Here is a 13112-nt window from a genome sequence, read left to right as displayed (position 1 = left end):
GAATTGCATAGTTGTTATAGGAACTTTGCCTTTGAGACTCTGATGGTAACAGGAAAGACTACATTTTTTGGGGGTCCATGTTCTCAACAAAGTATCTGATGTACATGTACCTCTTAGTATTTCCATTTTAAAAAAAAAATGTTACAGTAGCAAATATCATGCTGACGTCAGATGTGCACATTTCTTAGAACTTGTTTGTTGTTTTACTCATCATTTCTGAAAACATACATGTAATAAATTATAAGTGATGGTTGTGACTTTCGCTAATGAATCATAATATATGCTTTGAGCTCCCTTGGAGGGGTATTACTTTGGTAAGGGGTTTATTGGTCATTTTGATATGAATATCACTAAAATTCATTCCATGAGAAATAACATCACAGATACACATTAGGCAGTAGGTGTGGAAAAATGTGCTCTGCTAAAACAAAGCCCCTACCATTTACTTTCCATTCCAAATTGCTGATAATGTAACCCTGTCAGCAACTCTGTGCAAGTTGTCATATACAGCAATACAGTACTTTCAGTGTATTTACTATTTTATGTATTTCCTGTTGCCAGTGCTAGCTGTTACATGTAGTTGGATCTCCTTATTTGTGTACATTTTTCAGAGGGGCAACATGTTTGAAAATACTACTACCAGTAGTAGTCCTGAAAGGAAAGAGGATGTTACAGAACAAAGCACCCAATTGGATGCTTTACTCCAATCAGAAGCCTTTACCAAGGACTGGACGTAAAACCCCATATCCCCAGATACTACTTCTGTTCTCGTGACTGGTAAAACTTATCTACTTGTTGCAAACTGTAAGATACATTGCTGTGGTTTCAGCCCTATTGATACATGTACACTGTATGTAAAGGACCGTTACATGTACAAGACAATAAAATTGGCAATGGTGCAGTTTGACAATACCCGCACTGTAGTGTTTTATTTCATGTTACAATACTCATGGTTCAAAGTGGAGAAAAGCACATCACATGATTTTTTTCTTACCAATAAAGAAAGTCCAGTGCAGATCTTCTAAGCTTTGAAGCTATATTCCTTGCAGTACCCTGTAAGAATGAGTGGGGGAGCTGCTTATCTGGCTGAGTGTGAGCTGGTGAACTCTGCTGAAGCTGTGTTTACCAGATTAATAGTGATCTGGTTCCTCTGATGATTGAGAGTTAAAAGATTCTCATCTTTTCGAGAGACAATTTCCCAAGTGATTTTTCCCCAATATCTGCTCCCTCAACAACATTCTCATCTGCGTCAATTAGGCCAAGGAAAAAAAATGTTGTGTTTCCTGTTTCAGTACAGAAAAAATTAGGGTCGGTAGGTAGGGATTATCTTATTTTATTTTATTTTTATTTTTTTTAGACTTTGCTGATTGCTGTGTTTATATAAGCAGAACATGATGAAAAATGGTCGATCAGCTCGAAGAACTTAACAGATGTCCCTAGCCCTTGCAGGGCTAAATTCAGATTCAGCAGGTCCTGATTCAAGTCTACAGGTTTTCAGGGTTCTCCCAGGGATTTGGGAGAAAAAAAAGAAACAAAAAAGAATTCTAAAAAAAAAAAAATTAATCTGCACAAAATTTTAATTGGTTTCTATCCCTTTGTTTGCCTAAAAATCGATAGTGTGATTGTATCAATTTGAAACCCCAAAAAATTAGCTAAATCGGCGATTTAAGGTTATTGCGCAATGGACGTGCCCTATGACCTTCAACCTTTGGGGGTCATGCAGGCGTCAACAGCGCCCTCCCCCATGCCTTGCCAGTCCGTTTTCGTGGGCAAATTTCTGCTTTTTTAGAGGTTTTGCGACCTAAAAACTCACATCAGAGGAAAAATACACCACAGACGACATTTTCATGGTAAATATCGATAAATGGACCAGGCATTTTTCTGTCCCGTTGCCGATTTTGCTGATTTTCGCCATGTGCTTATAATTTGTTTACGTCGATAGCTACCTTTCCTCGTCCGGTTTTATGGGCAAATTTCCGCTTTTTTAGACGTTTTGGGACTAAAAGACCGACAAAGGGGGAAAAATAAATCATATAAATTATTTTTATGAGAAATACTGCTATCATGGACCAGACATTTTTCTTTCGCGTTGCCGTCTGACTGAATTTTCAGAATTTTTGCGGCCGCCGCATGCTGATGGTGCAGTACGGTAGGGGATTAGTTCGTAAATGTATCGGCTTTTAAACTTATTTTCGGAGTCGATGGCTTTGTTTTACAAACAAATCAGACAAATTATTAGCGTTGTTTACGCGACTTCAAAACGCTAGCGGGGCGCCCGATGTTCCACCAATGACAGCGATTCTCTCGGTAGCGTCGTGCAAAATGTTTTGGTTCAGCAATATGGAGGGGTCCACACAAAAATAAGGCTAGGGTCGGCGGTTTTTTTTAGGGTCGGTCGGGAAACAGGAAACACAACATTTATTTTCCTAGGCCTTACATTGTGCTCTATCATATTTTTCATGAACAAAGCATTTTGTGGAATATTCTTTTATATGTATTGATTGCTTCATAATGAGGTTGCCAGGGCATCCTTTTAATTATGGGAAATAATTGATTCTTCTTGAAGCCAAGCATTGATGCCTTTGTTAGTACTGATCCCCATTAAGTGTTAATTGTTAGTATGTAGGTCATAGCTGGGAAGCCTCGGGCAATCAATTGATTAACTCATTACTTGATATGGATTTTGTTACAAAATAATGGATTAACCAATCCGCTGTGTGCTCTGCCCCAAGTTGCTCCCAGCACAGTTGAGAACTTATGAATAATACTAGAAAGGTAACATTTCAAAAGCAATTGCATAATGTTTTTCATAGATATGGTCTGCTCTGTTAATTCTTACTCAAACATATTTATGGTCAGACAGCAGTCTAAATCCCCCCTACTATGAAATTGCAACATGATGTAACCCAACACTAGTTACCATGGTGACAGACTCTGGCTCTGGTCATTGACCTTATTGGTTTGGAGAGGAAGAAGAAGAGGAAACAGCAAAAACACTGTTTTCCTTTGGTAAACAAATAAATAAGTTTCTGTAAATTTGTTGTGTTGAATTCATAAAATCCACAGCAACAAACTGTTTTTTTTTATTTCTAATCAGTGGGATTTAGAGTTAAAAATTCTAAACGAATTCATACTTTTCATTAAAGAATTAGATTTTTGACTGGAAACCCTAAATTACATCATGTCAGTGTAACGTTACATGCATTTCATACTGAAGTGAATGGGATAATTCACATTCTGACTCTTCGGAGAGTTCATGCAGTTGCTTGATTTATTTTGTATTACATAATGTTCAACCTGGATGTCTAACCCTCATATATGGATGATTGGAAGAATTTTTATCTGGTAATTACACTTGACACGTCAGGCAGGTTCATTTCGTGATTCCTTGATCTTTTGTCATTCTTTTTTCATCACTGTCCCTATTCAATCACTGAAACGATAACATCTATAGAACAAGTTATTACTTGTACAGCCTTTCCTGTACCCACGGTTGCACATTTCTCCCCCAACACATAAATAACTGACATTTAATTCTTATCAATCCTTGAAAGTGATCATTAATCTTAATGTGAGAGGATTACACACAATTTTCACCTGTCAGTGTTGAGAAAAGCCCAAGTCATTAAACTCTCGTGTATCTGGTCTTTACAAATAGAATGGCCGATCTATCTCACCACCTCTGGAGCCAGGGGTGGGGGGTGATGTATCTTGCATCACTGTTGACGTGAAAACTAGTTTTCACTGCAATGATTCACTCAACAAAATAGCATAGAAAACACGTCAACATTATCGTGAGTGCATGAGGAAAAATGACCTGCTTCAGACGTGCTGTCTTTCTGTTCAGGCAGCAATAGAACGAAATCATTGTAGATCACCAGTGCACCATGTATCAAGAACAATGAAAGGACTTTGTATGTCACACTGTGATGCATCAGTTCAACTTGGATAGTGAAGACCTCTAATAAAGTATTCAGACTTGGTACTTAAGTATCTCCAGAATGAGATAGTGACTAATGATGACCTACGCCTGACTACAGAAGATTACATAAGTGCAAAATGGCAGTATCATTACGATCATCCGTACGTGACATAATAGGTAGATGGCAACCTTCGATGGAATAAGTTGGTTGAATGTGAGTCATGAAAAGTGTTGTTATAACTAATAAGCGATACAAATGTCTTGTACTTTGCAGCGAGCAATCAATAAGTAGAATTCGAACTTTGTAGATGTGTAACAAGACAGAAATAAATAACTCTTTGAACTTAGCAAGTCACCTTTCAACATTTGGGGATAGTGGCATAATCTTCAAGCAGATTTTTTGGTAAATAAGGTAATATCTACTGACTATTGGATACTATCTTGCCTCTTGGAGACCATCTTGGCTGCTAAAAGAACTGCTTGGAGATCAAGTCACTTTCACCAAATATGGCTACAAGTTCTATGATCAAGGCCAACCGGCACATGAAGAGACAGAATAGAACAGATGATACACATTATATAATAGGGACTAACATCTCCGAGGAGATACTGGTGTGGAAGACTCTTAATGTTTCCTCACTGCTTGGTAGCCTCTTATCTAAAACCTGGTTTTAGCCCTATATATAACTTGATAAAAAGTTTCAGCCTTCCCTTATCTGCACGAGGACGCATCATTTATCAATCCTTTAACACACATCTGTAATGTCAACCACTGATGGTTAATACCCGCGGGCAGGCTGGGTAATAGGATTCATTACATTACCGCGCAGTCACGTGATCCATTAGTAACTGTTGATTGAAGACACTTCACAGCACACTGTCAATGGTCAATCCTCCTGGCTTGTAGACCCCAAGATTAATGGCTTTGATACCTCCGAGTTGGCTGTGCTTCACGGAGTAGATGCTGATGTTGCCAATGTTATTAAATTTGCCTCAACCCGAGATGCGTTGATTGCAACATCTCACACAAACACTCACAGGAAAGTTGTCGTCAAGCTGAAACTTTTAGAATTGCCTGATATGGGCATCGCTCATCCCAAACTTCACTTGTTCTGGTGTGAGCCATCACCCTCGCAAGACAGGCGTTAGTTAGTTGGTTGAAGGCTTCCCTTATGTTAGACCAAATTGTCAGCATCGTTTGAAAACTCCGTGCAATGGCTCTCAATACTTGATAAAGCCCTGTTGAATTTGTCTTTGTCCATGGAAAAACGGGAATCAATTGCCCTGGGAAGTTCCTATTTGACTTAACATTCCTTGATGAAATGCTGGGTAACACCCAGGTGCAGGAGTACGGCTTCCTTGAACTTATTAGGTTCGGTGATTTCAGTTATGTCCAGGGGAAGCGCGTTCCAGTCTCTGACTGGTCGAGGAAAATAGGAGTATCTGTAGCCGTCTTTATGAACTGTATACTTTTACAGCACGAATTGTCTTTTTACTTATCAAAGAAACACCTCATAACATATCAGTGCCCCAACGGCAGCTATCATGATGATAACATTCACCCCTGGAGTGAACCTACCTTTGCCACCAGCCCCAAACTTTATTTGAGGATCGCCAAAGTTTGAGGATCACTAATCTCCAGACAATGCGTAATCCAACTGCTGCAAGCATTTTTTTAACCTTTCTCTTCCACTCATTCATACCAATCTACAGTTTCCTTTAGTGTGTGTTGGCAAAAACAGTTGAAAAACGTAACATGTACATTCTAGGTTGTCCAAAGTGAACTTAACTCATGTAAACTTGACACAAGACGTTTGGCAGCATATTTCTGATGTAACGCTGACAAACGTCTACAGGGATACAATAAAGCTCACCCCAGGAGATGAGGTAATGATCTGTAGCAGGATAATGTAAATCATCCACTGGTCACTGAGGTATTGAAGTCTTGTCAGCCTAGGGCCACAGTCTCTGGTGACTACAATCCATCTATTCCATGTGCCTGCGACAAGCATCGATCTAAACTTGACCCCAATTGACAAATCAATGTGTAATTATCAGCCAAATCTGCAGCAAGAGCGATAAAGAGAAAAGCAGCTATTCATTGAGTAGCGAGTCGCCATTCATTTGTCTGAGATGGCAGAGAGCTGATTGTTGTCATTTTCAAAAGTGTTGTATCAGCCAGAGGGGCTGAAAGGGAAAGTTTGTAAGTATTATTGATTTTTCCTTGAAATTCGCTTTATTAGATTGAAGCATCGACTTGATATTACGCTCATCAAGGCCTTGATGATATTCCGAAGTATTGTCATCCTGCGATCCATTGTGTTCTGCAGACTGATCTTTTATGTCTTTTTGTCCTTTCTTAAACCGTCAGTTACCAACTGATGAAGCTAATCAGAGACCTGGTATGCACTGAAGGCATATCTTTCTTTGACACATAACTGTTACCGATAATTTGTCTGAAAACTTAAACAATAAAACTACAGGCACTCTGGATTGTCTTTTTTCTGCTCTGTCTGCAGGTTCTGGAGTCCCATTGATTGCACATCATGGTTAGAATATCGACAAGACAAATGGATAAACCATTTACAACTTGATGGGTGCCTAAGGATGAAGCCGATGTAATGACACAAACTGTTGTCCTCTTTTGGGTCCAGCAGTTTTATCTTCTCTAGAATTCCCTTATGGTTGATTCTCGAATTGAATCATCACTGGGGGCAAAAGAAAATCCATCAGGCTGCGTCTTTCTTAGAAGGTCTTGTTACCCAAACTGTGGGATACACATTGATGTTGAAGTGCCTGTCAATATCTGCTACTTGGGAGAATGAACGCATAACCATTCTACTTTGTCTCTTTGCTTTCAGTTTAACTCACTTGAGATGTGCTTTCATATATATGAGGAAACTTTAAAGACTAGAAAGGCCGACATTTGCTTTGGAGAAAATACAGCATGGCTTCACCACATTTTACGACATGTTTCCACCGATTTACAACCCAAGAGACTCCTTTCCCTGGCCAATACTTGTAAAAAGGCAAAGTAACTAGAAAGGCCAATATTTGCTTTGGAGCAAATACAGCGATGGGTTCACCACATTTTACGACATGGCAGGGAAAGAATGGGAAACACAAGGGAAAACAATGATTTACATTGATATAACTATAATATGAAGTAAAATACAACTAAAACAACAGTTGGATAGCTATTCCCTACTTTATTGGTTAGGATTTTTAATTGCATAATGCAAACTGTTGATTTTCAAAATAAATAAAAAACGTCCATGCCCGGCATTCCAATGCTGGAGCAGGAAAGCTTGAAATACCTACCAAAACACTTGAATACAGACATACTGTCAGTATGGAAATGCTTCTGTGCAGGTGTTAATCAAGTTAAATCCCAACAGCCAATCAGCAAGAAGTATAGAGGAAAGCTGCATGCCTATTGGTTGATGCCCTGCATTCCATTGTGATGACTCATGCCCAAACGTGGTAAACAAGGCAGACTAACACAGTAATACATTTGCTATAACACAGCCAAAAAACTCAAATAAAACCATTCTAAAAGCCTGTATCACAATAATTTAAAAAACGCCTAGGGGTATTTGCCCACTGTACCTCCATACCAAATTTCAGGACCTTAGGCCCTAAAATGAAGAAGCTGAATCCATTTAAAGATATGGCAGGAGGAGGAGAAGGAGGAGGAGAAGAAACATCAGAAAAAGCAATATGGTTTCACCACACCACTTCGTGGTGTGGTGAACCCATAATTATTCCTATTATAAGTATGTGGAACCATACGCAGGTGTTCATTTAGCAGTAAAGTAATTAAGGGAACAACCAATCAGCAAACACATCTGCAACCTGGGATGCACCTGCTGCCCATATTTGGGCAATGAGCTCCTGGCCCAAAAAAGTTAATCCAATTAAACCCAGTACCCAATCAGCAAGAAGATTACAACTGCCCTGCGATCTCAAAAGCTCCATGCCTATTGGCGGTTGCTCTCTACATTCCTTACTGATGATGTCATGCTATTCTAAACAATTAATCTCGCGCACACAAATCATCTCATCATGAACAGGTGAGAAAGATTGGAGAAAACAGGTGGGCCTGCCACGTGTAAATGCGTAGCGCACGAAGACGAAGCGATGGAAGCAAGGACAAGACTCAAGAGGAGAGGGACCGGACAGTGCCGTTGTAGGAAGGAAACAGTGGGGAAACTTGTGAAAACAAACCCGCCTGCATTTCGGTATTTACTTGTGAGCACCCGAGCGTTGGTGAAAAGCCTGCTCCTCAGTGAAGTTCCACATGTCTTCTCCAGCCAAGTGATTGGATAGTTTACGTTCCTAGCTAGCTGAAGTTCTACCAATCTTCACCAGATGGCGCTTCAGTGCTGTTGGGGGAAAGTCGACAAAGTTTGAAGGTGAGTAATGACAGTTACGAGCACAGCGCGATTCTATTGTATATTGACTATTGTGATCAACCAAAATATCAAAAGCTGGCGGTGTGCCAAATAGGATCATCCGGGAAATACCGTAACAGACGAATCGGCCCTCGTTTTTTAATATTTCAATGCTATTTTGCAGAGGCCATGCTTGTATTTCTCAGTGACTATCGATGCTTCTTTCCTTGTTCCAAAATTTGCCTCAAATTCGAATTCGCAGTGACGCTCTATTGAGACGAATTTTGGCAGCGCGATCTTGGTCTTGTGTATACGTACAAATTCACTGCTACGTGCGATCATGGTGTTCTAGACAATATGTAAATAACTATGTAATACTCATGTATATAAAATATAACCGCGTTTGTTTTTGCTGTCCACGTTGGCCGCTTTTGTGGGGGAAGTTGTCGGAGAAAGATTTGTGTGGACGACATGCTCCTATGGCATTAAACTGGCGGAGAAAAAGTTACAGTCCGCACTGTGCTGTTCTTTTGAGACGAGCTAATCTCTCTTCCAGTGGCTTTAACATTTGTCTTTGTCTGTGCGTATTCAAGATAAAGGACATTTTAATAAGATGGACATAATGGGAATAATTAATATTGAATGTGTTCATCTCACGTTTCCTTGAGCAGTTTTTTTATAACACTGCTAAGTATGGGCTCTCACTACTGGGAACACGCCGTGTGAGATAAAGAAGAAAAAGCAACAGTCTGCATTGGAGCATCATATTTTATTCAAGTTTGTCCAAAAGCACAAAACTTACCATCATACAACCGTACGATGTCTTTTGTATAGTATGTTAACTTAGCCTGCATCTACAGAACCAAAGGCTTATTCCTCAAACTTGTTCAAAAACTTGCTTTTCTTGTCATCAATTTTGTATAATTACGTATATTATGATTATCATATACATATCATATATTATACATGAATACAAAATGACACAGTCATTGTAAAAGATTCAAAGTAGCCACACATTCTGTACGTTACATGAGATATAGTCTGGTCTTAAAGACCATTACAATATTTTTTTGAAAGCTGCAACTGACAATGCTATGCACTGTATATATTTGCAGTACATGATATATACATGTAACGTTATATGTACAACTTACTAACAGTATATAAAAGTATTATTTACATAGTGCTCTGCATCTTAAGAAACACATTACGATTTATAAAATTTATATTACTTTTTTGGCTTGCGGTAAATACCTTTTATACATGCATCAAAATGTTGATAACTGTACACACGAGCCATTCATGAGATCAAAACATCTCTTATTGAGATAAGGCTGCATTTTAAAGATGAAGACTTTTTCTTAGTCCACAAAGTATAGCTCATAACATGTATGACATGTCCTGATAGTGATAAGCCTAACTAAAGAAACATCCCTTATTAAGGGAAAACTGTTTACCTCCTTAGAAATGTATTGCTACTTGGCAGATTTGCTGAGTATTATCATGACCATCATGATCTTTGCCGCATGCCAATGCTTGGCACTGAAGTGGGCTGTTATTGTTTGGGGTATAACAGTTGATTGAGGATTAGAGATAACATTACGGAACTTGGAAATTTACTACAAAGGATTTCCTTAACATGAAAACAGGAAATACTTTTCAGTAAATTTCATGCACCTTTTAAGGTACAATCAACTAAAAAACTCGAAGTGTATGAGAAACAAAAATCATCTACTTGAACTGTCCTGTCTTATAGTACCAACCCACAAAGTTTATCAACTCCTTATGATAAGTGTGAAAATTACTGTCTTCCATCAATTCTGGATAGTGGAATCTGTTCATTTGTATGAGAGTGTACATAGTAGAGTCATGGTAGTAAAGCCATAAATGAGCTACAAGGTAACAACTGTGGAGAAACAAAATGATCAGCTGAAAAGTGAATAATGTGGGGAGTGTGGTAACATTAAGGACTCCTGTAGCAGTACAATAGAAAATGATTGCCCACTGTAACAGTTCAAAACCCAAAGATACTATGATGCAGTTCCGTACATCGGTGTACCTGACATTTGCAAAGGAGATGCATCTCTTCAACTCTGCCCTTGTCTTTTTCTTTCTGAGTGTCTTGCAACATTCATACATTTCTTTGAGTTTTTGCCGATAGGCTGATGTATGCTGGCCACAGAAGTGGCCCTTCACAAAAGGAACAATGAGAAAGGTACATTGCAAACTAAGTGAAGAGCTATCACACTGGACATAGTCATTGTACCATACAAGGTTGAAGAGAAGTATGAGAACTAAAACATTTGTACTATTGTACAGTAGGACCCCTATGTAAGTCATAAGACTGGGATCTTCAAACTGGCGAAACACCTGTTTCCATGCCAGGTGTAGAGGTGCCATTGCAGACTTACATATTGCTTGTAGATACACGCATGCAGACTGCAGGAAAGACATCACACTTTGGGAGCCATTGCGCAACCACCCCCGGCCATTACAAGTTCTACATCTTCCTACAAGGTGGAAAAGATTTTTGTCATTACTGAAGTTAATTGTTACAGTATTGTGTCATGATGTGTAATGTGCTTGATATTCTTAAGAGCTTATTACAGCAAATCATATCATAATCAGCACAGCAAATTCCAACTCTTTATTCCTACCACATTCATTTTACAACAAATTTATTTAAAGAATAAACCTCCTGGTTGTGTAAAAAGGGTCTACCAAGTTGAACCTGATTAAACTATTCACAAATAAATTTACTACTTGGCAGTTGGCACTATAATCCATATTGTTTATATTGACCCTTACCTTCAGGTAGACCCCTTGTTACCAACTTGACATGGGACAAGATCAAGTAGAACAGGTACTGTAGCATCTCATGGATGATCATTCCCATCAGAGCCTGGAAAAATGTAGATATTTCACAATGATACAAAAGTCTAGAATAAAAGTATTCATGACAAGCAGTGTCATCAATCAGAGACAAGCTACATGCAGGAAACTTTCACAAAAAGGCAGGCACTGTACAATTATATACATACATTTGTAAAACTACTATCTTTTTTTTACTATGAGCTTCAAAATCTATTATCAAAAGGAGAATAGCATTGGAATAAAACCAAACAGTTTGTGATACCACATCTACTGATAGTCAACTTACCACCTCAGCTTACCATCATGAGCAATGGTCAGGCAACTGAGGTTAAATGCTTTTCCCTGGACCAAACCCCCTACCTCACTGTCCTGGTGATGGATAATCCACAATGATTGTTATTCTTCAATGTAGCCGGGGCCCTCCCTGACCAACATGGTGTCCCTCTTCCAATCCTAATAATGTAGCCTCTTCTGAAAGTAAGCTGAGATTAGTGGAATGTTTATGACATGACAGAACACCTATAAAATACAGCTAGGAATGCAATATTCTCAGAGTGCTAGAATATTACCTGTGTATCAACACTCTGCAATAGTGGACTTGGGTAGCAGCTGGATTGTCTCTGTAAGGCTGTGCCATTGGCCGGTTCTGCAGTTTCTTCTCTGCACTTGCCAATCCCTTCCAACTTTCAAACGACATTTAAAAACTGACCTAATAGAGAAGCCATCTACCACTTCCTGATTTGCTTTTGTTTTCCTTGTTTTCTTATGCTACGATATTTTCCTTGCGTTAATATTGGTTTCTTATGTTGTTCTTACCATATTAACTTATGATTTGACTAATGGAAATGTATTTTTTGTTGAATACGATATGTTTTTGATTGTCTTACTTTATTGTTTAGATATTTAGTTTGCCGTGTTAACTTTATATTATCTTGTTTGAGTTAATTTTCTCTTGTTTGTCCCTTAAGACATGCATGTTAATTGTTAACGTAAATAATGTTGTAAATATGAGATCAACAACAGGATTTGGGAGAGCCCACTAGATAAACCTCCTGGTTTCTTGGGCTCTCCTGCATGTATTTGATTGTACATAATTTCTTTTTATACCATTACTTTTTTTATGTGCGAAAGGACAATAAACAAAAACAAAACAAATAATAAACAAGTGTATCTTGTTGTGACTTAAAGACTCCTTAGTGAATTACTCTGTCTTCCCCATTGGCACTTGGTTATTGTCTTGAGTCTGACCACATGACATGGGGCCATGGCTAGACATTTGGCAAGACGTCTTGTGACAGGCCAGGGTCTCCTTGCTCGCCTTGGGTTGTCTGGGATGGACCAGGATAGCGGAGTCAGACCCAGCAGCGTGACGTGGCGATCGTACGCCTTGTTGTGGCGGAACTGCTCGTCTGTCCCATGGAGACGGTCCAGAACCCCCATCACACCGTAGCACTGGTTAAACCTGTGGAACAACATCACATCGTATCACTGGTTAAACCTGTGGATCAACAGCATCACACCGTAGCACTAGTTAAACCTGTGGAACAACATCACACCGTAGCACTGGTTAAACCTGTGGAACAACATCACATCGTATCACTGGTTAAACCTGTGGATCAACAACATCACACCGTAGCACTAGTTAAACCTGAGGAACAACATCACACCGTAGCACTAGTTAATCCTGTGGAACAACATCACACCTTAGCACTGTGTTTGCTTTTACACAAGTTTGACAGTACTGGAAATAACCAAGCCTACTTCACATGGTGGAAATTGTGTGCCTCTGGGGAGGGCAGCAGGGGGAAGTGGTAGCCGCTGTGTGAGATGGACGTGGCGGTGAGAGACAGGCAGAACCACAGCCAGACGGTCACCAAATGGGACCCCATCAGGATGGGACCTGGAACCCAGTACATGTACAC

The 13112-nt window shown here is 39.3% G+C and overlaps 1 protein-coding gene and 1 long non-coding RNA gene across 2 annotated transcripts in view; both read right to left on the bottom strand.

The window, feature by feature from the left end:
- Positions 1 to 9078: 9078 nt before the first annotated feature.
- Positions 9079 to 11853, bottom strand: LOC109486864. Its single transcript, XR_002141222.1, has 3 exons — positions 11551 to 11853; positions 11125 to 11218; positions 9079 to 10826 (listed from the first exon to the last, which is right to left on the bottom strand). It is a non-coding gene; the product is annotated as an uncharacterized LOC109486864 (long non-coding RNA).
- A 519-nt stretch (positions 11854 to 12372) lies between these two features.
- LOC109486744 (fatty acid hydroxylase domain-containing protein 2-like) overlaps positions 12373 to 13112 on the bottom strand; it is a 2940-nt gene continuing 2200 nt past the window's right edge. The window contains exons 2-3 of the mRNA XM_019790630.1: positions 12952 to 13090; positions 12373 to 12652 (exon numbers count right to left, since the gene is read on the bottom strand). Coding sequence (XP_019646189.1) covers positions 12373 to 12652; positions 12952 to 13090 — 419 coding nt within the window. The remainder of the gene's footprint in view (positions 12653 to 12951; positions 13091 to 13112) is intronic.

The sequence above is a fragment of the Branchiostoma belcheri genome, unplaced genomic scaffold (genome assembly GCF_001625305.1).
Source record: "Branchiostoma belcheri isolate BF01 breed outbred unplaced genomic scaffold, Haploidv18h27 scaffold83, whole genome shotgun sequence".
Lineage (NCBI taxonomy): Eukaryota > Metazoa > Chordata > Leptocardii > Amphioxiformes > Branchiostomatidae > Branchiostoma > Branchiostoma belcheri.
The sequence above is the reverse complement of the archived record's forward strand: the minus strand, read 5'-3'. Positions and strand labels throughout refer to the sequence as shown.